This window comes from Oryx dammah, unplaced genomic scaffold, assembly GCF_014754425.2.
Source record: "Oryx dammah isolate SB20612 unplaced genomic scaffold, SCBI_Odam_1.1 HiC_scaffold_11077, whole genome shotgun sequence".
Lineage (NCBI taxonomy): Eukaryota > Metazoa > Chordata > Mammalia > Artiodactyla > Bovidae > Oryx > Oryx dammah.
The window spans coordinates 5,864,610-5,888,730 of record NW_024080471.1 but is presented as its reverse complement, the minus strand read 5'-3'; the positions used below and the strand labels follow the sequence as shown (position 1 = coordinate 5,888,730).

At 45.2% G+C, this 24,121-nt stretch overlaps 1 protein-coding gene across 2 annotated transcripts in view; it reads left to right on the top strand.

Moving 5' to 3' along the window:
* The window catches only part of LOC120860477 (methionine synthase), a 124,223-nt gene extending 106,129 nt beyond the window's left edge, over positions 1-18,094 (top strand). The window contains exons 27-34 of one of the 2 annotated variants that reach the window (XM_040236296.1): positions 1,088-1,186; positions 2,220-2,295; positions 5,470-5,625; positions 7,226-7,422; positions 9,972-10,172; positions 10,841-11,033; positions 12,473-12,585; positions 13,058-18,094. In XM_040236296.1, the coding sequence (XP_040092230.1) occupies positions 1,088-1,186; positions 2,220-2,295; positions 5,470-5,625; positions 7,226-7,422; positions 9,972-10,172; positions 10,841-11,033; positions 12,473-12,585; positions 13,058-13,144 (1,122 nt within the window). In that variant the 3' untranslated portion in view covers positions 13,145-18,094. The remainder of the gene's footprint in view (positions 1-1,087; positions 1,187-2,219; positions 2,296-5,469; positions 5,626-7,225; positions 7,423-9,971; positions 10,173-10,840; positions 11,034-12,472; positions 12,586-13,057) is intronic. The other variant, XM_040236297.1, reaches the window with a different exon arrangement.
* The last annotated feature ends 6,027 nt before the right edge of the window (positions 18,095-24,121 follow it).

Genomic DNA, 24,121 nt, shown 5'->3' with positions numbered 1-24,121 from the left:
GAACTGATGTGATTAGTGGCAACCATGTCTTTCTTCTTGGTAATTATATTTTGAGCTTTGGTGGCAGCAATTCTTCTACCAACTTGGTAATCATAGTCATAAATATACTTGGCTGATTCTGTTTATAGTTTACTGAGTAGCCTCACATTTCCCAATCAGTTTCCTTTCTTGTTTTAGCAGAAGTTCATGGTTGACTGTGAAGATCAGCCTCATTCTGTCAGCAAACATTCAGTGAGGATGCACCTTCTGTGTGCAGTCTTACCTTCAAAGGGCCTGTCTTAGTAAGAGAAGTAGACACGTAGACAGATGCTGGAAACCTGTGAAAAGTACAGTGATGGAGAGATAAACAGAGTATCTTTGAAACCCTGAAGAGAGGGTACCTACCCAGTGTGTTGTGGATCCTCAGAACCCCCTCAGTTTCAGTGACTCACAGAACTCAGAAATGCTGTTAAACTCACAATCACAGTTTATTACCATGAATGGATACAGATTAAAATTGAGTGAGATCGAGAAAAGGCCAGGCTCCAGCTTCCAGGTGTCTCTCCCTATGGAGTCATATGGACAGGGCTTGATACTTCAACTAATGATGTGTGATAGCATGGATGGAACATTGCCAACTAGGGGTGCTAACCAGAGCCTGGGTGCCTTGAGCTTTTACTGGAAGTCAGTCATGTGGGTGTGGCATGCTCACTTGACTGACCTTGGTTACTCAGTCTTGAACTGCTCCAGAGGTCAGACAGAGCATAAGCCAAGTCCCCCACCATAAATTGCATTGTTAGCATAAACAATCTGGGATAGCCCAAGGCCCCAGGTAGACAAAGACACTCTTTATCACTGAAGGCTTAATATTTATCTCACAGGAACTGTCCTCTCTTTAGAATGTGCAGCACTGAAACGTCCCCAGCCTACTGAGTTAACACTTTACTGTACCGCTAGGCAGAAACTAGCATAATTGGTAAAGGGAGAGGAAATGACATTAACATGGGAAGGCTTCTTGAAGGTTGTGACCTCAGGACTGACCATTGTTATGCCTGTTTTATCTTCTTTGCTGCTCTGTGGTTACTGAATTTTGATCTTGCATTTCCAGTGTTCTCAACTGTTAGATGAGAATCTAAAAGATGAGTACTTTGAGGAGATCCTGGAAGAATATGAAGATATTAGACAGGACCATTATGAGTCTCTCAAGGTAAGTAACAAAAACAGGTCCCCCGTCTTGGTTGGGTAATAGAATGATCCTACAGTTATTATCTTTATTTTGCTGTTGGAAGAGGGGAAGGTTTAGGATCATTTTAGAAAAGTCCTACTTTCTGCTTCACATCAGCATTCTTTACTGTTCCCAATAATTTTTGGCTATATTGAAATTAATTTTATTTATTCCACCAAACATATATTGAGTAAGAAGTAGGTGTTGGGTGCTGTTTGCCACCCGAGTTATGAGAATGAATAAAACATGAGCTCAGAGGCAGCAGCAAGACAGGAACTGAGACAGTGTGCCTAAATGACTCCCACAGATCCCTATTCTTAAGGAAATAATGGAAGAGAATGAAGACATTAGGAACATTGTAAGCTTCTCTCCCTGATCATCCAATACTCTCTGTGCAGAACAGTGTTTCGAGAACTGTCCTTCTCTAGAGGAGTTTCAGGGGATCTATGGAGATCAGGCATGATTACTCTTTAGAAGTTGTCAGGATATTTCTTCCTGGTTACCTGCTTACTGGGCTTTGTGTTGTGGATAGGGGATGCATTTTGGGGATGGCCTGGTAAGTGAAATGTGATGACCAACAGTGAGAAAGGAATACGTTCCTGAGGTGTTGGCTGGACCAAGACACTGGTTGGCTTGCCCACTCCTTAATCTGCCCACAGTTGGCTGTTCCTTGGTTCTGCCTCCTGGGCCTCAAGGCAGTCAGTGGCCCCAGTGAGCCCCAGCCTCAGGTAAAGTCCAGGCAGGAGTCTGCCCATCGCACGCTTATTCACCTCACAGCTGCGGCTGCAGACCTGCCTTGCACTTGTGTACCCACGTGCACTGGACGTGTATTACATCTTCACTCTCTGTTGTTCTGGTGCTGATGTGAAGCAATTTTAGATGCAACAGGAAGAGTTTTCTAGAAGATGAATTTTTGTTTTCTTGTAAAATATACTTACTAGCTTCCTTGGACATACTTTCATAATAGCAGCTGAAAATCTAAGTCTCTGACTGAATAACTTTTCTTTTTTCACAGGAGAGAAGATACTTAACCTTAAGGCAAGCTAGAGAAAATGGTTTCTATGTTGACTGGCTGTCAGAGCCTCCTCCAGGTCTGTTGGGCAATGGGTTAGAGAAAAGCGCATGTGATAGCTCTGAGCTGAAGAAAGGTTTGCATTTCCAGGTCAACAGAATCAAACAGGCAGCTGGAAACTCTTAATTATGTTCAGTAGTGATGATGAACGACAATGATGATTGAAAGTGAAAGTCAATAGGTGCCATTTATGGAGAACCAAACACTGTCCTGAGATTGAACTGCAGCAGCTCTGAGTCCTTGACACAACCCTAAAATGAATGTGTTATTATCTCCACTTTAATTCGAAGAAATGGAATTTCGAGTGATAACTTGAAAGGTTACTAACATTCAGTCTCTGCTGTGTCTTCTAAGCCATACTCTTGCCTCTGTGCTGTGCCTGAGTGGGCCTTCTTCATCTGGAAGCCATTCTAGAGACCTGCCTGGATGGCAGTGTCACCGCTTTGGCCTGGGTCCCAGCCGGCCCAAGTACAGATGTGGAATGTCTGAAACTGCAAATTCCTACGTGTTGAAGAGACTAAAACATCGCAGCGAAGCAGGCGCTTCTGTTTCTGTTCACTCTTATTCTCACTCGGACGCTTCCCTCTTTTGATTTCTTTAATTTGGTTTCTTTCCCTTCTGGTTTCTAACCTTTCTTGCCTTGCATAGGTGTTCACGATAAGGTGTAAGATATTTTGATAGGTTCAGAGAGGCATGAGATATGAATGCAAAACTGAGGGTGAACAGGGGTTATATTAATCGAATCCATATTTCCAAGGTAATACCTCTAATCTGCTTCCATTGCTCATCTCATCCATGTTCTACACATGCTCAGCAGAGTGATGGGTATTAAACCGGAAATGTAGATGAGCTGGGTTCTAGATTTAGTCCAGCTGCGTTTAGCGTGAAGAAGGCACATGGGGAATCGGGAGGCTTGGGTTCTAATCCCAACTTGGCTCCTGGCTCTGAATCCCTGAGTGACCTTGAACATCTTACCTCCATGTGTGACAGTTTCTAATATGTAAGAAAGGAGTTACTTTATGGAAATGTTGTGAGAATAAAATAAGATAATATGTATAAACTTTTGAAAAATATGCATTACTATACCAGCCCAATTAATGATTTTGTCTTGAGCTTTCACTATGAAATTGGGAAAATATCACAAGGGAAAATCTGTTTTAGTCAAATCAAATGTCCAAAATACATCTCAGTAGAAATAGTTCCCTCAAGGTCCACAGTTCCAGGCGGCAGTCGTGGCAGTTTTCAAGAGCTGTTTAACCCCCTTGCTGCTGCTACTGCTGCTAAGTCACTTCAGTTGTGTCTGACTCTGTGCGACCCCATAGACGGCAGCCCACCAGGCTGCTCCATCCCTGGGATTCTCCAGGCAAGAACACTGGAGTGGGTTGCCATTTCCTTCTCCAATGCATGAAAGTGAAAAGTGAAAGTGAAGTCGCTCAGTCATGTCCGACCCTCAGTGACCCAGTGGACTGCAGCCTTCCAGGCTCCTCCATCCATGGGATTTTCCAGACAAGAGTACTGGAGTAGGGTGCCATTGCCTTCTCCAAACCCCCTTGCAGGGCCCCTCAAGGACAGCCCAGTCCTGGCATATTTTCAGGAAGCCAATAAAAGCAAAAGGAAGGGTTCTTCTTTTCTAGGTCTTCGGTGGTAAACCTAGGAACCTCAAACAAACCTCCAGCTCTGACCAACAAGCTCATTCAAGAATAACACCCTTCAGTCACCCGGAAGCAGAGTGTTTCCCTGTCTTTCCAAGCAAGAGGACACTTGGGTCAGGAGAACAGCTGTAGTTTCTTTTTAATTACCAAACAAATCAGCAGAATAAAATACTTAGAAGGAAGGGATTGTCCTGTATAGTAAAAAAAATGACCAGAACACATGGGAAAAAACTCCCATAAGTGGTATAAAAAGGTAGAGATTTAAGAAGTTGCACATACTTTGTCTATACTTTGACCTCTCACTTATACTACCTAATGAGAGAAAAACACTCTTGAGACTTTCTGTGTTATCACTGAGCACCAAAGCATGGTGGTTTAGTTTAAGTTCTCTGATCCCTGTTTGCAGATCAGGAAACTGAGGATGTGAGGGCGGGGAAGCGGGCAGCAGAGTGATCACCTTGGACCCGGGCCTGACCCACCCCAGGCTTGGCGGCACGGGGGGCAGCAGTGATGTCCAGGAAGCCCAGGGGCACCGTCTGTCTCTGAAGTCTTCACAAGTATTTCACTTATGACTCACAAGGCAGTGTAAAGAAGAATGTATTGAATATCCATGTACCCCTACCAGTCACTTAAGAAGTAACCTACTGCCCATTTTTAAAAGACAGAGCAATACATAGTGGAAATCCCTGTGAGCCCCTGCCTCTCTGGCAGGACCCTGAACTTGATGCCTGGTTTCCGTGCATTCCCTTAGACTTTGATCATGTGTATATGTATCAGTGAAAGTACAAGTTGCTCAGTCGTGTCCAACTCTTTGCAATCCCATGGACTATGCAGTCCATGGAATTCTCCAGGCCAGAATACTGGAGTTAGTAGCCTAGCCCTTCTCCAGGGGATCTTCCCAATGCAGGGATCGAACCCAGGTCTGCTGCATTGCAGGTGGATTCTTTACCAGCTGAGCCACAAGGGAGGACCAGGAATACTGGAGGGTGTATCCTATCCCTCCTCTGGTGTGTCTTCCCGACCCAGGAATCAAACCAGGGTCTCTTGCATTGCAGGCGGATTCTTTACCAACTGAGTATGAGGGAAGCCCATATGTATCAGTAGGCAATATAGATTATTGATCATGTTTTAAAACTTGATGGACGTGGGTGCTTCTATGTGTCTTTCTCCTGTGCCTTTTCTTTTAGCGTTATCTTCCTCTCTACAATTGAAGGTGAATCCAGTCTGCCTTTTTCTTGGGCGAGGGTGAGGGGAGGGGTTGAGGGAAGTTTCCAGGGGTGATGTAGTCAATCAGCTGCAGGGGAAGAAGACTTTTATTTAAGATGTGCTGCAGAATTAGGCCTTTTCCACAGTAATTTCGAGTTCCCCTCTTTGTAAAACAACTCCTCTGGGTGACAGGAGGGAGGCAGGACATGGGAGCTGACAGAGCAGGAAGGAGCAGGCCAGGAAGGCTTCTCATAGGTGGCTCTGGGCACAAAGGGTGCTGAGCCACAGGCCTGCCCTGGCATCATTGGGGTTGACGGATCACTCCTTTCCCGCAGTGAAGCCCACGTTCCTCGGGACTCGAGTCTTTGAAGACTACGACCTGCAGAAGCTGGTGGACTACATTGATTGGAAGCCTTTCTTCGACGTCTGGCAGCTCCGGGGCAAATACCCTAACCGAGGCTTTCCCAAGATATTTGACGACAAAACTGTAGGTTAGTTCCATAAGGGCTTCCGTCCTGCTCTGATATTCAAAACATCATCTTGGGCCCTTGAAGATGAAAATAGCTAGTGGAGCAGTGGGTTTGGATTATGCCACATGGAGTGTTTTGTTTTTTTGTTTTTTCTTTTGGCTGCATTTCAAAGCTTGTGGGGTCCTGACCAGGGATCGTACCTGGGCCCTTGGAGTATGGAGTCCTAACCCCTGGACTTCCAGCAGATTCCTAGAGTTCACTGTTACAATATGATATAGGATATTGTTTACCTGCTCAGTCCTTTGATGGTTTTTAAACTGCTGGGTTGATTGTTATTTATTGACTAAACTTGGCATTTCGCTTACCCATTCTGTACTGAATCTTTGTTGACATCAATTACTTGCTGGGCATTTGGGATCCGAGAGAAGACGTATCATGGCTGCCATCTGGAACCCGCTGGGTGGGGCAGCAGTGGAGGGTGATCCTGTATGACAGACCGGGCTTCTGCTTCAGGGCGAAGCCTGGGCCTCTGTGGACACCACACCGGGAGATGAGCTCAAGCTCAAACTGGAGGATCAGGAAAGGCTTCCTGGAGGAGGTGGTTTGAACTGCTCTTTGAGGATTAGGTGGGAGTTACTGAGACTGGGACTGGAATGTGAGATGGTGATGAAGTAAGGACCCTCCAGGCCGAGGAGACCGAGTGGGAAGGCACGGGCGTTTGGGCTGATTTGAATGGCAAGGAGTCCATTGTGCCCAGTGGAAGCAAGGGTTGGGGGCAACAAGCCAGTCGATAGATAATCTGCTTCTCTCTTCTAGCCCTGCCTCAGAGACATGGGATCTAAGCCCATGAAGGCTAAGCCCTTCAAAGGATTCAGTAACAGCCAGCTCAGAGCGAGATGAGGAGTGGACTGCTGGACATGTGGGGTTAGGGCTGAGGGTAGCCTGAGAGACCGCCCCTTGCTTTCTTCCTGGAGGGATCCCTGAGGTGCATATTAGGATGCTGGGATACAGCAGCTCTCAGGCTCCCCAGGGTGTAGTAGTGAGAAAGGGGCTCTCGTCCTGAAGTGCTCCAGAGTGATCACAGGGAGCAACAGAGAGGCCAAAGTAGAGCTGGCCGGCCAGGCCCTGGTGAGGCACTGAGGCCCTGCTGGCACCGCCTTAGCCAGGCGAGGCCTGCGGGATCCCTGCTGGATGCCGCCGAGGAGCAGCACCCGAACCCCACTTCACTCTGCAGGCTGTTCTGTACCCCGGGGGTCACGGTGAGGTCAGGGGGGCTGTCTGTGCATAGGGAACGCGGCGATGGGAGGATCTGGCCTGCTTTGTGTCACTCTGTCTGACACGTTACTGCAGGGAGTGAGAGCTGGCGCCCTGCCTTTTGTTAAATGGAAAAATATGAGTGGTAGCTGGTTGAGCCGACTGTGTTTGGGAGCTGTACTTAGCAGAACTGCTGAACCCTCAGCTGCTGCACCTGGGGCGGTGCTGACTGCAAACACTGACTTAAAGTATTTGAGAGGAAAAGAGAGGAATAAGGAGGGAAACTGGGGAGAAGTAGTGGTTTTAAAAAGCTTTCTTTAGTGGGTGTTACTGAATCTCTAAGTGAATTCTTATATTTTCCTAATAGGTGAAGAGGCCAAAAAGGTCTACGATGATGCCCAAAACATGCTGCAGGCACTGATCAGTCAGAAGAAGCTCCAGGCCAGGGGTGTGGTTGGGTTCTGGCCAGCACAGAGCATTCAGGATGATATCCACCTGTACGCGGAAGGCGCAGTGCCGCAGGCCTCGGAGCCCATAGCCACCTTCTATGGGCTCAGGCAGCAGGTATGGAGGTTGTGCTGCCAGTGGACACGGAGCCCTCCTTTTTGGTTTAAGCACTGAAAAATCATAAACAAGATTGGCATAAGTCTGAGCTTTGTGTTAGCATGGCTCTGCCCCACCTCACCCCAGATGACCCATCGCAGTCCTGAGCCCGAGGCTTTGTGATGGAGAGAATGGGGCAACATGGGTTTGGAAGCTGGGCCTCAGGGACCAACACGAGGGAGGTGTTTCCTGTCAGTTTGGATGGGTGAGGAGAAACGCTGCTGTTGCCTCGGGATCACACACAGGTGGATATTCACTTGCTCAAGAAGGTTGGTTTGGGTCCAGGCCTGTTGTTGAACCAGGCTGGTGGCCCCTTTTCTCAAGGAGAAAACAGGTGGGCGCAGACTTCCACTGCAAGTCTCCTGGGGGCCAGTTGCTTAGTAGGGCACTTGATGGGCCGTCTTATTTAATTTCCGCTCAGCTTGTCGGAAGGCAGTGTCTATGTGCAGAGGAGAACACGAAGGGCTGTGGAGAGCACACTAAGGCCCACAGCTTGGAGGGAGCCCAGCCTGTCCACACCCCCCACACCACTGGCTCCTCCTGGGTCAGAGAACAGGCTCCTCTGTACATGGTTCCCTGTCTGTGCCCCTGCCTTTAAACATGCAAGTTTTTAAGCATGTCCCTTCAGCTGCTATAAAAAACCAAGGTGTCCTAACCAACTGGAACCAGAATTCACCAGTCATTAACACAGGATGGTAGAAAGTTATTTTTGCAAGGTCTTAACTACCATTCTCAGTCCTTCAAAATGATAGTATTGCTTTTCATCATAACCACCATAAAATTCATAATGACGGACATTTTAGCTATAACAACATCTGAGGGAATCCTTAAACTGGGGACATTAAAAGGTACCTTAACAAGTTAAATGGGAGTAGCTACAGCCTTGCTGTGTGCACCCAGGCCCGGCACGTCCTCACTGTGCACTCAGGCTCAGATACCACAAGACACAAGAGGATTCTGATGTTAAGTTCTCGCCCAGCCTCACTAGGGAATTAGTGACTTTGCTTTTACCAAAGTAACGAAGTTCAGAAACCTCCCCCCTGGCCTGAAGTTCCCTCCTTCAGTCCTGTGTCCTCTGATCTCTTTTTACACCCAGCACCATTCCTGTCCAGACAGTCTATGATGGATGGTGTTAGGGCTTTTAATGTAATGACCTCAGGACGTATATACTTACCTGGATAGATATTTCTAAGGAGGTGCTTTTTTTCCAGTACACTGGGAAATTCTGACTGTAGCGACTCACTGCACTGGGGGGGTCTTCTCTTCTGAGTGGCTCTGATCGCTGTGTCTTTGAAAGTGCTATGGGGCTTTATGACCTGTCTCTCGTTATGGTGCCAGGAAGCTTTGCCTCTCCCTCTGGCTTTTATTAGCAAAGAGCAGTTGATGGGCAGAGTACAACTGGAAGGCAGCTTCTCCCTGCGGGGCTGGCCCTGAGTCTGTGACATTCCCATGTGCCTTTGTCAACTACCTTTTTGCCTGTAGCCACTTAACCATTTTCTGCCCAGTGTTGATTAAACTGTACTTGTTTCTAGAGCTGGCAAGCAAATAACTACGAAGATTCTGGCTGGCTGCTTACTGATTATTCGTTCTGTCCTAAGCAATGCTGCCTAGTGGTCAGGAGCATTGGTTGTGGCTCTGACCTGCGACTCTCTGGCCTTGAACTAGTTCTTCAAGCCCTCGCTGCCTCAGTTTCTTGTCTGTAAAATGGAACTGATGGTATCACTTACTTCACAGGGTTATCGAGATGATTTAATTAATTAGTTCATATAAAGCACCAACTAATGCCTGATATTTAGTAACACTTAGTACATATTAGCCATTCACTATTTACCTTCTCAGCAAAAATGTGTTGATTGTGAAACGTGTAAGACTTTGCTTGTCAGCTTAGCAGCAGGAAGAGTCAGTCATCAGCTGGAGATGGAAAACAGGGAGGATGGCTGCCTGGCCTAAGGAGAGAACCCCAGCAGCAGATCCTGCTTTGTTTAATTTCAGGCTGGCCCATCAGTGTCCTTAGCTATCACCTGACCCACCACCACCCATGACTGGCAGCATGTGGCCCTGTGTTGCTGACCTTGGCCGTTTGTTGAACTGCTTCTGTCAATGCGAAGTAGAGGCTTATACACCAAGTGGACCTCTTTTGAACATAACTTCAGGATTTAATGTTGATCTCTAATTGACAACACTTTTGGAGGAAAAAAAATAAAATCTTATGTGACTATTTAGGGTTCCAGTTCCAGTAGGCATTCAGCAGATATTTGTGAGTGTGTGAGGTTAACTGGTTGCTCAACTATGTGTGTATGTCATATCATATAAGCCTCGTTCCATTTGTTTATTCAACATGTGTTTATTGAACACTCTATGTATCATGCACTCTTCTAAATACTGGGGTGAACACAGCAGACAGCCCCGTTTGAAGCTTGTGTTCACGGGAAGATGCTAGATTGCTGTTTGCTGGGTGTTAGTGCCACATCCATGCTAATGGCTGCTCCACCCACTCCTTGCGTTTCAAGGCTGAGAAGGACTCTGCCAGCTCGGACCCCTACCTCTGCCTCTCGGACTTCATCGCCCCTCTGCACTCAGGCATCCCTGACTACCTGGGCCTGTTCGCCGTTGCCTGCTTCGGGGTGGAGGAGCTGAGCAAGGCCTACGAGGAGGAGTGTGATGACTACAGCAGCATCATGGTCAAGGCGCTGGGGGACCGGCTGGCCGAGGTAGAACCTTGGTGCCCCGAGGCCAGGGTCCAGGGCTAGGAGCCAGGGACGGGCATGTGTGTTTATGCATATGTGTGCGCATGTACTCCTGGCTCTGACAACACGTGCACTCTTAAATCTTGAATTCTTGAGTTGCTCTCAAGCCTCATCTTTGGGCACAGAGCAGCCTTTAGCAACACAGTAGTTGGAACGGCCCCCAGAGGCTTGATACATGTTTCCCAGAAGAGCGGGGGGAGGGCGGGGAGCCAAGCAGATTTTTGATTCAGAGCTTCTGGTTCTGATGCTGGACACCTCCGTAGATCCCTCATCTTCCTCTGTGGGGTGGGGCAGCCTATGTGGCTGTGCGGGCCACTTCCCTCTTCCAGAGGCCACTGTCACCATCCCCCCACCCCCCTCCTGGCCACCGTAAACCAGAACCTGAGTCAGAAGAAAGTTTGAAGGGCCTCAGATCTCAGATCATGGACTGTGGTCCTTCAGAGTCCAGACAGAGACCAAAACTGACCCCCAGAGCCGCTGGGGACACTACAGATGAGTTGGGACTGTCGGCTGTCACTTGTCCCTCTGCGGATCTTCCCTGCCTGCAGGGCGAGCCGGATAGCAGGCAGAATGGAGGCAGGAGAGGGGCTCCCACCTCTGCCTGAGCTGTGTGTTCCGTGTCCTGGTCCCAGGCCTTCGCTGAGGAGCTGCACGAGCGGGTCCGCAGGGAGCTGTGGGGTTACTGCCGTGGTGAACAGTTGGCTGTGGCTGACCTGCGGAGACTGCGCTACGAGGGCATCCGGCCGGCGCCAGGCTATCCCAGCCAGCCTGACCACACTGAGAAACTGACCATGTGGAGGCTGGCGGACGTGGAGCAGCGCACAGGTCAGTGCTGGAGAGGGGCGTGAATCTTCCTTGGGTGACACGCACAGTAGCGAAGGAGAGGCATGAAGGGGTGCTGGGGAAAACATGGAGAGGGGCTTATGGTAAAATCCCCAATCCCATCTTTGCTCCCCGTGCGTGTGCTTAAGTCGTGTCCAACTCTTTGCGACCCCATGGACTGTAACCTGCTAGGCTTCTCTGTCCATGGGATTCTGCAAGCAAGAATACTGGAATGGGTTGCCATGCCCTTCTCCAGGGAATCTTCCAGCCCAGGGACTGAACCCACATCTCTTGCAGCTCCTGCATTGCAGACAGATTCTTTACCACTGAGCCACCGAGGAAGCCCTTTCCTCACTGCTCGGAGTCTGTTCTAACACTTCACCTCCATAGCATTATTTTTTCCAATAAGAGGAAAAGAAACACATTTTAATTTCTGCACATGGAGGTCCTGTAGAAATGGGACCTCTTCCCTCCATATTATCGAGTTGTGGTCTTAACATCTCCACATTTAAGTTTATCAGTTTATTTTTTCCTCTTCACTACAACAGCTGGGAGCTTAGCTGATGCATACCATCTCACACATCCCCTACCCTGTTCCCTAAGACACGTGTATTGCTGTTTTCAGCCTCTCCACTAGTGCGTGACCTCTGTGACCTCTAGGAACGCACTCTGCATCGCTCTGTCCCTCCGTTCCTTCCAGGAGCATCCCTGGACTTTTGTCTCACAGAACTCCCATTCTTCCCTTGCACTCCCTTCCTCTTTATATCTGTACTGCTGTTAATGCACTGTTTTCAGTGGCGTTCATCAGAAGCATCCCATCCACACTGGAGAATAAAAGAATGTAAGCGCATGTGGGGAGCTGTGAGGCTTGTTGAATCTGGGCTGGCAGGAATAGCACGGGCTCAGGAGCCAGGAGGTGGGCATTTAGGACCCGTAAGCCAGCTGGGTAGGCACTTCACCTTCACACTGCTCTGTTGCCTTGTCCAGAAAGTGAGTGACGTAGACTAGGTAGCCGTGACATGGGCTCTTGCTTAGTGGGGCCCAGCTGTCAGTCACCCCTTAGCGACCTCGGCCCCACAGGACCCTCTGCAGGCCCAGATGGTGCCCTCACCTCCAGGGTTGGGGCCCTTGTCTAGAAGGCCCGGGTGTAGCCTCTGTGACTGATCTTGGAGAGCGGGGGAAGAGTGTAGAGTCTTCCAGGCCTCCTCCCCACCCCTGCCCTGGTCACAAGAGATCTGCATGTCCTAAAATTGTTCATCCCCTTGGTGGGAGTCTGCTACACTGCTCTGCTCACCGCTTTCATGCCACGTCATGTGTCCACCTAAAAGGCATAAGTTCACTTTCACTCACTTGTAAATAAGACTTTATTGGGTGCCTACCAACTGGCAAGCCTGTCTCAGCACTGAATAAATGCACATTTTTCCTCATGCTGCTCTCCTCAGGCATTAGGTTAACAGAATCGCTGGCCATGGCACCTGCTTCAGCAGTATCTGGCCTTTACTTCTCCAACTTGAAGTCCAAGTATTTTGCCGTGGGGAAAATTTACAAGGATCAGGTAAGTTAGCTGTTTCATTGTAGGCGGCATCCCTTGGTGCCTATCTTGTTTTAAATGGGACTGTTAAACCCGTTTTATTTTACATGTGAATGAGAATAAAATGAGAGGCAAAAGATGAAGAAGTTTACCCCCACTGATGTCTTGCTTTGGTTTCAGCTCATTGCTCCAATTCTAGTCCTCCCATGTATAAATAGACCACCCTTCCCTCCCTTCCCCACACCACCCCACCCCCCAGCCACACCCCAGCCAGGCCTCTAAGCACCAGATAGTTACTACATGTTGTTTTTCTGCCCAGAGAATAAGGCACTCTAGTGAATAAATGAATATCTGTCTCTGCTTAACTCAGTGGATCACTATTAATATTAAGATAAGACACGGAAGGTACTTAGAGTATCTTAGTGAATGCTAGGGGAACTTTAGTTCAGAAAGTCATATCATTTTGTTTTAACAAACTGCCTTTAATCTTTTGCAGATTGAGGATTATGCTTCGAGGAAGAACATGTCTGTGTCCGAGGTTGAGAAATGGCTTGGACCCATTTTGGGATATGATACAGACTAAATTTTTTTTTTTTTTAACCTATCTGTACTTGGTGATCCTCGGGGAAACACGGTCCAAAGCGCCTTAATCATATCAGCGCAATGGCCAGGAGCCCAACTGCATCTGGTTGCCCTTTGCACCACTCCAGGGTGTGGACCTTTGGGGGGACCTTATAGAAGGCCACGGTCTTCCTGCAGTTCTTTTAAAACAAGCAGCTGTTTTCCAGGGGACTTTGAATAAAGAGCAGTGAGTCAGACTCCAGGGGTGTCCCTGGTCCCTTGGGGACTGGAACAAGCTGGAGATGGAGGTCTTTTGCATTTCAAAGCAAGTCAGACTTGTTTCATTTTTATCCCAGACCTAGGAGGTCACTTTAGTTGAATAGAAAATGTGACCCTTTGACAGAGTGATGCTGTGAGCAATGGGACATTTAAATCTGAGTGGTTAGAGCAGTTACTCTGACTGGGAAGAAGCATCACTCTGCTCTCTCTCCAGAGACTTCCTTTACTGAAACCTCAAGGAGATGCTTGAAGGCGTCCCTTTAGCCAAAGGCACATTCTCCCTGAGGCTTATTAGAGATGCTCAGGCTGCTTGCCGTGGCGAGTCAAATACAGTCGCATTCTCCAAGCATTTTGTTCTCTCGTAATTTCCTATTCCCTCACCCTGCGGGGGAAGAAGGAGGTAGGCAGAGGGAGTGGCTGCTAAGGGTAGTTAACATCTTTGGGTTGTTTTCCAGAATTGAGCAGGCTCATAGGACATGCAGAGTGGATGGACGGGCAGCCTCACTCTTCTCAGTTCTTCCTTTTCTGCACTGCCCCAACTCCAAACATGGACAGTATGGGAACAGCACGTGGACTTGTTCATGGTTATTCCAGGGAGATGGTTAAGAGCGTGGGATTTAAGTCAGACACACCTGGATTCAAGTTTCAGCTTTGCCACATGCTTGCTGTATGACAGAGGCAAATTACTTCAGTTCTCTTAACACAGTTTTCTCATCTGCAAAATGGGCATAGTGATTCCAGTTCCTCTCTTGTGGGCATGAGATGTGGATTAAATGAGATAACGCATGTAAGGCAGGTGACATGGGTCTGGCATATAGTGAGAGCTTGATAGACAGCAGCGTCTGTGGAGGTGTCTAGAGCTCAGCACAGGGTAGGTGCTCAAGGAAAGGGAGTAAGAGATTGACGGAGGTGAAAAGACACTTGGGAAGTGCACGTGGGAACGACTGGTTCAGTATACTGGGCACCCTTTCTGGAACACAGTTGAACAGTGACTGGAGTGAGAAGCCACTTTCTGTGTCATTGGCATCATCAGATCTCATTTTCTGTAAGACAGTCCCCCCCTCCCCTCGTGGTATAAGCTGGCCTCGTCTCAAAGCAGTTACATCAAATATACGCTGAGGTATGTTGGAGGTGAAAGGGGGAAAAAGCTTAGCAATTGATAATCCTGTATAACTTAGCATATACATGTGTTCCTGAAGAGTAACATGCCTTTTCAGGCATCACTGGCCCTTAAAGAGAGAATTATATGCTTTATTTTAAAAAGAGAACTATATGCTTTCTTTAGGGTCCATTTAATCTGTCCTAGATGCTCAGTTGGAGGATTTATTTCCCTTCCGTAGCAGCTCTGTTACTCTAGGTGTTGGCACATCCTTCTGTATAAGAAAGAATAATCTTTTCCTAATATTTTAATTTATTTTATCTGAATCACAGTTGTTAAGAGTCTCCCAGTTTCGTTAAATGTTTACCATATCTTTTCTCAACTCGTTATGTGACAAAACGGCTTCCTTCATTGTATTGTTGATCTGATCCTGTGATGGATTCCTTTTATCTAAAGACGAAACCGATTTGTTAAAGTTTGAGCCCCTATATTTTCATTAAAGCATATAGAAGCTAGCTTGAGGAAAACCCCTTCTTTAATTTATGTCAGGTGACCTCAAGGGCAGGAGGGGACCATGCTGCACCTGGAGTCTTTTCTGTGTCTCTGCCCACACATCTAGAATGTCACCTTGTCATCGGCATCCACGGCTCTCACATCCCCTCGCTCGCTCTCATCATTCCCATTAGGGATCCCATGTCTGTTTTTTCCCTCTAAGGAAGCACTTGTTTGGAAGCTTGCTTGCTTACCTGTGTATGGGGTGGAGGCTAGTGTATGGGATGATGGTAGAGGTCAGGTCTCATAATGTCCTTTTTCTCCTCTGAGACATTCTGCTATTCCTGTCACAGCTGGGCTCAGGTAGAGAATAGCCGGTCTTCTCTCCATTTCTCTCAGGCTTATCTTCAACAAGTATCTGAGTGTCTGTTTTGTGCCAACCACTTTTTCCCATTCTCTCCTTCACTCAGTGAAGTTAAGTGTTTTTTTTTTAAGCCCATCTCTTCTGTCATAAATGACCTCTTAATTGTTAGCTCCGTTCAGATCTAACATTGGCTATTCTAGTGATTTTTCTCCTCTGGATTTGGGCAGTGTTGACCACTTCAGAAATCATCTTTCCCTGTTTCCTCCCGACTTCACTCTTCTGGTTACCTTTACATGTTTCTTATTTCTTAGCTTCTTTCATAATTTTCTCTTCCTCTACCCATTCAAATCCTGGTCCTCATGATCCCATCACTAGTTACCTTCTTAGTCATGTAGTTTCTGTGGGCAATCTCATCAAACCAGTATCTTTATCCAGACTCCACTGTCCTGAAGAACATAGCATAGCAAGCATCCAGTACACAAGAGACACCTCAAACCCAGTGCGCCTCCAACCGGTATCATCTTACTCTTCTCAAATTCTTGATATATTCAATAATGAAGAATTACCATCACTCCAACAGAAACCTCAAACTCACCCCAATTTGCACATAAAAGACACACTTTTAGTTGGGAAGGTGAAATACCTTTCCCAATACCTTAACCAGATGGTTAAGGCAGGCATTGTTTTAGGTTAAGGCCTGATTTGAGACTTGAAGTATAAAGGTGAAGAAGCAAGGTAGAAACAAATGAAGAATGGCCTTTGTTCATGATACTGAAGGTTGTAAGGGTGTCAGATCTCCCCCGAAATTATCTGTAGACGCAATGCCATTTCAAGCAGGAATTCCAACAGAGGTTTTGCTGAATGTGACGAGCAGATATTTAAATGTTTGTGGAATGGCAAAGGACTAAGATAGCTGGATGCTTCTAACTGTGATGAAGAGGTTGAGGAGACTTACAAGATAGTAAGTTTTATTGTAGAGTCTGTGTTGTATGTGGTGCAGAGGTAGGCGTTCTGAGCAGTACAGTAAAATGAGGAGCCTGGAAAGTAGCCCATGCATATATGCTGACCTTTGCGATATGATGAGATGGCATGACAGATCAGTGGGGGGTGAAGGGTGACTCCATAAGTAGTTTTAGAACAACGGTTATCCTTACAGAAAAATGAAGTTCGGTTCATGCCTCACACCTAGCAATCAATCCCAAATACGTTAAGGTCTGAATTGCAAAAAGCAAATATTTAAATGTTTGCATGAAAAAAAAATCTTTGGGTAGGAACAAATCTCTTGAGACATATGCTAACCGTGAAAGATGATTAAGTGAAATATATTCAAACTAGCACTTAGGTTAAGCTAATAATTTAGTGTAGTAAAAAGACAAACCAAGACTTGATATTTACAATACTGTTAACTGAGAAGGAAGTAGTAAGAAGAATATAGAGAGAATTCCTATTTTTTAAATAATAGGAAAACAGACTTCCTCTTCCCAGGACGGTATCTAGATGCATTCAGGATGGTCCAGCATTTGATATACTGCTATAAGCTTCCCTACAATACAACCTCTTAACAAGACTAGGCTGTCCTTAACCCCTGGTAATAGAATTGTTTACCTTATACCAAGAAGGTTGGGATAGCACTAAAATCCGCATGTGGTGCGTGCCCAGGCCGGCTTCAAGGAGTTTGTGCTGTGAGACCTAAGGTTCTTTATGAGGTGGTCTAAAACAAAAAGACATGTCAGCCAGGCCTGGTTTTCTGTGTGGTGTATATGTCTGTTACAGGATCAAGTGCACTTTCCTTATCGAGGAGCAGAAAATCAAGCACAGAGTCAGAAAGCTAAATTTAAAAAATGAAGCTTTTTTGAGTAATTTTAAAAAATCAAAAAGAAGAAAAAAAATGAAAAAGACTTGAAGAGGCATTTCACAGAAGAGAAAATACATGGGGCTTATAAATCAATAGAAACCTTGTGAGATACAAATTACTATCCCAATGAGCTTGTAAGTTACGTCCGTAAGATTTATAAAGTTAAGGAGTCTAACAGCACCAGGTGCTAGAGAAGATCCGTGTGAGCTCATTTCATGATATGTAAACAGGCGCCCCTGCTTTAGAAAACAACCACACCTCACCAAGCTGAACATTTGCACGCTTCGGGCTCTAGCTTATGACTCCACCTTCCAGCTATGTATCCAGTAAACACCTGCATTTGTGTACCAGGAGGTATGTACAAAATTGTTTATAGTAACGTCTTCATGATGGTTATAACTGGAAAAACTGAAATGCCTTCCTGTCTACAGGACAGCATTTAAGTAAATTAGGTGTATTAACAGTAAGGAGTATTATTCAGTAGTAAAAATATAAGTGAACCACAGCTATACCTGACAAGAAGAATGAATCTCTGAAAATATTAAAGAAAAAAAAAAAAGTCCCAGGATATGATTGAGACTATTTTTATTGAGTGCAAAACCAAAGAGCATCTTCTCAATGCATGTATAAATGGTAAAACTAAAAGTGTGAGAAAAAAAAAAAAAAGATAAGCCAAAATTCAGCCTAATAATCACCTCTGAGAGGGAAACAGAGGGAGCAGATATCACGGACACATGAGTAGACACTGGTTATTAGTCATGTTCAGGTTTTTGGGTTGTAGGCTTATGGTTATTATGTTATGCTTCACAACTAGCTTTATATTACAGAGTTCTGTATGTATGACATTATTGTAAAAACAATAAAGGAAAAAGTGGAATAATAAGCCAAAATGTGGGATGCTGACTTTGTAGACGTTTTTTATGTGTCAAATATGCTTTTTAAACAAAGCAAGGACAAAGCACAGCCATGCAAAGGTGAGGGATGGGAGCTGAGAGCTGAGCATCTGTGCCTGTGTCCAGCTAGAGCCAAGTGTGGCTGCAGATAAAGGCTTTGAAGGACAATCACTGGTGGTACCAGTGCGCCATTGGAGAATGCAGACGAGGAGAGAGGCATTCTGGGCAAATGGGCCCTGACGGCCTCGGACACTTGGACACGTGACTGTGGAATTGGAAGAGTGGCTGGAAGCTTCATCACAGAGATGGAGGTGTGGATGGGACGGCATCTGGAGAATCCGAAGAGGAGATGAGCTTGATTCTGGGACCAGGGACGAGGGAGAGCCAGTGGAGGAGCCAACATGAGGAGTAAAGGAGGCCAGGAGAGGGGGCGGCGGCGGGCAAAGCAAGGGAGGAGAGGGGGCAGCGTCGGGCAAAGCAAGGGAAGAGGGAGCTCAAGATCTGATGCAGAGCCTGTTGCTGCCAAGGGCTCTGGGAACAGGACCCCTCCCGGCTGACCCTCGTGGAGCAGTTGGGGGCGCTGTGGGTACCGGGGCACACTGCGCTAGGTTGGAGACAGTGGGAGGTGAGGCAGGTTACTCTGTTGTCTTAAGATGGGATAAAGCTTTTATGCTGAGGAGTAAGTACCAGGTAATGCAAAAAAAAAAAAAAAAAATAGACTATCATCTACCAATCACCAACATTTTAAAGCTGGGGGTTATTCCAAAACCTGCCTTTTTTTCTTTCAAACTTCACATCCAATTCATTCTCACACCCAGATGGTTTTACCCACTTAATATCCATGCCTGGTTTAAGGTCTCATGATTCTCCTCTGGACCCCTCTGCCACCATCTCTGGGTTAGTTTCCCGGCTCCCTTTAGCTGTAAATGTGAGTGCTCTGATGCTTTATGCCCACACCAATTCCCCTGCCTAAACCAGTGCCCCCTCCACCTCTCAGTGTCTCAGATACCCGTGTGTGGAAAAAGCCTCCGTGTTCTGACCATGCTCCACATTGCTCCAGCAGCCCTAAACTGCTGCAGTTTCCCCGCCTTCCTGAAGGTGTCTGCTTGCGTTGTCCCTTCTGCCTGAAATTATCCCACCCTGGAACTTCAGGAAAGCTTCCCAACCCTCTGCTCCCCTCCTCCTCAGAGGTAAGTGAAATGACATCTCGTCTTACCTCCTTAGCAGCAGGCTGCATATTTCATAGTATTCTCACGATAGCGATAGTATATGTCTCTGCTAGACTCTGATCCTGCTCTCTGAAGGGCAGGTTTGGAACCTTGTTCATCGATGCTGTGTCTAACATAGCTCTTGATTTGTGACAGATGCTCAGTAAAGTTTGTCTTCAAAGAGAAGTAGATGCTTTCTGGGGACAGTGGTTTGTGAGGAGAGCAGAGTGAGAAGTCCCTGGAGGGCAGGCGCCATGCCTCTGACTGGGCTCAGAGTACCCAGAGCCTCACTCAGCACCTGCCATGTAGTTTGCTACAGAGTTTTCTAAATGAGCAGAGAGAAGTAGTGATGATTTCTTTTGCTCAGAAGGAGATTGGGACATCAGAGCCCTAGCACCTTCCACACCCAACTTAAATTTTTTTAACTACCAGTAAAGGTGGCACACTGGCAGCCCTGCAGGAAAACCGCCTCACTATAGCTTCTTGCTATAGATCAGCTCTGTGTGTTGTCAGATTGCAGCACAGAAAGTATATTATGATTCCATGTGTGTGTATTTTCAAGAAATGTATGCAGTGAAAATATCCACAAAGATATACAAAACTCTTAAACCTCTCTGGGGGATAGGAAGAAGGGGTGAGGACCTCATGGTTTAGGTATGTCTCACTTTCTGCACCATTCCAAATGTTTAAAACGAAGATACTGTAAGAAAGATTAGCTTGGTAACAAAATCCAGCTTGAAATAAATGCTATTTTGAATAATCTGAATGAAATTTTTTTGCATTTAAGTGAATTAGCCCCGAAATTCAGTGTCATTTCTCAACACTTAGAATTTCTATCTAATTCCATTTACATTCTCCCATCTTCAAATGTAACTTTCAAAGATGTATTTTGCCTCATCCCTTGCTTTTAGGTGTTAATGATAGTCTTTTGGAGACTCACAAAGCAAGCAATCTCTAGAACTGTTGTCTAGGAAAGGATTACAGATTAAATGGTTTTTGAGAACGTTGAGAGTAGATATTCCATGAAGTGGAAGAAACAAAAGCCAGATAGACCCATGAAGTATTTATCACAGTTCCTGTCTTCTGCAGTGCAGATACATACGGCAACCTACAGTGTGAAGCTTGCAGCCACTGAGAAAAGGACTTTGAACTTTTTACAATTCTGTTTTATTTCATCCAGAGAGAAACCAGAATAAAGTGACATTTCATTCCAGATTATCTGAAAGAATTCCAATACTTACTTCTCTTTAATCATGAGACATTATCCTTTTATAGAAAAGAGGCTGGAACTTCCCTGATGGTCCAGTGGTTGGGACTCCACGCTTCCAATACAGGAGTCAAGGGTCCAATCCCTGATGAAGGGACTAAGATTCAACGTGCCACTTGGCGTGGCCAAAAACAAGAATAGGCATTTATTTTGTGCATGTTTTCAGTGAAAATATGTGAAATCCAGTTGTCTTGGTGAATAGTGCTAAATATCATTAGTGAAAAGTATTTTAAGATCTGGGAAGACATGGAGACCAAGTGGCAGCAACTCAGACGTCTGAGCTGCCACTGCTGAAAATGGGCCCGCAAGACAGATAATAAATGTGTCCAAGGCTTTTGAATACATTTGTGTCTCCTCTCAATGTATGCAGAATTTATGGATAGTGTTTGAGATGAAAGACTGGGAGAAACTTGGGAGAGATTGACATTAACAAAGGTGAACTCTCCTCAGAGATTAAATATAAAACACCTGAACCTAGAGAAGTATGTTTTACGCAAGCCTTTGATGGTGGAAGATTGGCTGGGTGGATCTTAGCAGAAGCAAAAGAAGATGATACAGAGGTGGAGCTTTCTATATACAAGGCCTCTCCTGGAGTGTGATGAGTGGATTTCTTCCTCCTTATGTAAAGCCTTCTAGTGTAAAGTGTAGGATTGTTACATCCTAAAGCAAGATCAGCTTCTTTTCAGGTTGGGGGCAGGGAGCAGATTTGAAAGAAATCCAAGAACCTGGTGACAGAGAGCTAGTACTGAAATCTAGAGCAGAGTAATATTGCAAAACTCTATACTTTTCCTGAACTTTGCTTTAGTTTTTTATAATTTGGCTTCTGAATTTGATTGTATTTGAATAATGAATCTAAAAATCCAGATTTTCCTTTTCATTTACTTAAATGCACATATACATGAATATACGTAAACACATAGCAAAACAGGTTCATTTTTAAATTATATATGCGTGTGTGCTAAGTCACTTCACTTGTGTCCAACTCTTCGCAACCCCATGGACTGTAGCATGCCAGGCTCCTCTGTCCATGGGATTCTCCAGACAAGAATACTGGAGTGGGTTTCCATTTCCTTCTTCAGGGGATCTTCCCAACGCAGGGATCGAACCCACGTTTCTTATGTTTCCTGCCTTGCATGCAGATTCTTTACCATCTGAGCCACCAGGGAAGCCCATACTGTAACCTATAAAATTCAGCCAACATAAGCTACACAGTGCACATTAAAATCATTGTCTTTATTTTAACTCTTCTTAGAATTAGTTGCTATTAAGATACTAACCTCAGTGTATTTAGAATGAAACTGTAAATATTGCTGTTAAATCAGTGATAAGATTCAAAGGTAGCAAATTTATTTTAAAAAGGAAATGTATGTATAGATGAGTGTCTTTCAAGCCTGTACCCCTTTTAAAAGGCACATATTCTCACAGACAACCTCACCCACCCCATCTCCCCCCAATGTGAGTTACACTAGTTTTATTTATTATAGCATTGCTTGCATGTGTATTGTTATAAAATCAGGGACAAATTCTTCAAGCTTATTTCACCTATACTGGTATAAAAGCAGATTAGAACTATACAAATAAATTTTCAAGTTGAAAACAAAAGGAAATGTATGAATGTTATATTCTGCTTTTCTCAGAAGGATCAACTGTCCAAAGTTGATTACAGCATAAAGGACATCATTAACTATAAAGTATATCACTCCAGAGCCCCTGAAATTTTTTGGTTAGCATGTTAAACATTCCTACATGATATAACTAAAATACCATTTTATATTTTATAAATTTTTAAAAATAAGGTATTAGGTGTAATTGGCTTAATTTTTCAGTTGTGATACTTTGGCTTAGTGGTATTGCCATTTCAATAAATTTAAAATATTAAGTAAAGAAGTGTTTATCCTGATATGATAGATTGTTGCTGGTGTTTGACTCTGCTGAAATGAGCACATCAGGAAAATTTCAAAAGTTCCAGTGAGAAGATTCTTAGTGTCAAAAGTACTTGGCTATTTTAAAAATAACATAACTCTTTACTGAAAAGTAGCAATTAGCTTTGAGATATATCTCAATGGCTTGTCTTATATAAAGCCTTCCATCTGGTCATCATCTGATTTCTCCTAACATTGCTATGGGCAAGTACTAACACATGCACTTTAAAACTGTTGAGGAAGCTGAAGGACTAGCTTGGTCTTTAGTAGAACAAAGACTGGTTCTTAGTTTGTAAAGTTCTATTTCCCTCCACTGTGCGTTTAAATTAATCATCTTGAATAAAGTTAGGAGTCAAATACTAATGAGTAGATACATCCTACCTTCATCCCCTCCAAAAATTTTGAGTTATAGAAGGAGAGAGGTGGGGCATCTGTACAACTTTTTTCCCCCCTATATAAATTTTTGAGTCCATTTCACTTAGCAGAGGGATGAGTTTGGGTAAAATTCTCTTTCGTAGTTAGAAAAATGATCAGTAAGCCTGGAGAATCCCAGGGACAGGGGAGCCTGGTAGGCTACCGTCTATGGGGTCACACAGAGTCGGACACGACTGAAGTGACTTAGCAGCAGCAGCAGCAGCAAGGTGAAAATAATTGAAAAACCTAATCCTGCTTCACACTTTGTGTGTTATCATCCAACAGACAGATGAGACCAGAGAAAGACCTTGTGACTTCTACTCCATCAGCTACAATTAACCATTGTGGGGAAACAGACAAAACCAAAACTTTACCAGAAAGTTGAAGTATAGCTTTATTCTATTTGATAAGGTACTCAGTTAACTTCCTTGATCATTTGTAATAGTTAATGCTGATATCAACTGGGTTCTTGGCCTTCCCCAGTCAATAGAAATAAACTAGAGGCCAGACAAGAAATTCAGGCAAAGCTTTACTGGGACCCTGCTGCAGCAACGAGGGAGCAATAGCAAGTAACAGGCTCCCTTGCTCACTCCGCCTGGGAGTGAGCTGGTTCCTTATATGGAGTGACGGTAGGGTGTGTCCATGGGTCGGATCAGAGGGGTGGCTTAGATGGTTTGCCCACCCCTTTGGTGGTGTTGAGTTGCAGGGGGCACTTGCCTGCTTTCACTCCTGACACCCTGCTTTTGCTCCTGGCTCTTCAGAAGTGGCAGTTATTGTGTTTTTTTTTTTTTTTTGTCTTTTTGTCCATAATTTGCCCCAACTGCATATGCACACAGTTATTTTTAGTCCCTTATAGTTTCTTTGTATTTTGTTGCTCCAGAAGTAGCTTGTCCAGAAGCAACCATTGCAGTAAAGTGTCCCAGGTCCCAGCCCATCTCAGTGTCAGAACCCAAATTTAGAAATTCTACTAAACACATAGTAGAAAACTTAAATATCTGTTGAATGGATGAAATCATACTAGAGGACTAAACACCAAGAAACCAGCTAGGAAGTGAGAGAAGAAACAAATACTGTGGATATCACTTATGTGAGGAATCTAGGGAAAAAGTAGACTCCCCATCCCCCCAGAAAAAGAACAACTTTTCTATAAGAACAGAATTGTATGGTTGTTATCAGAATCTGGGGCTAGGGTGCAGATGGAGTGAG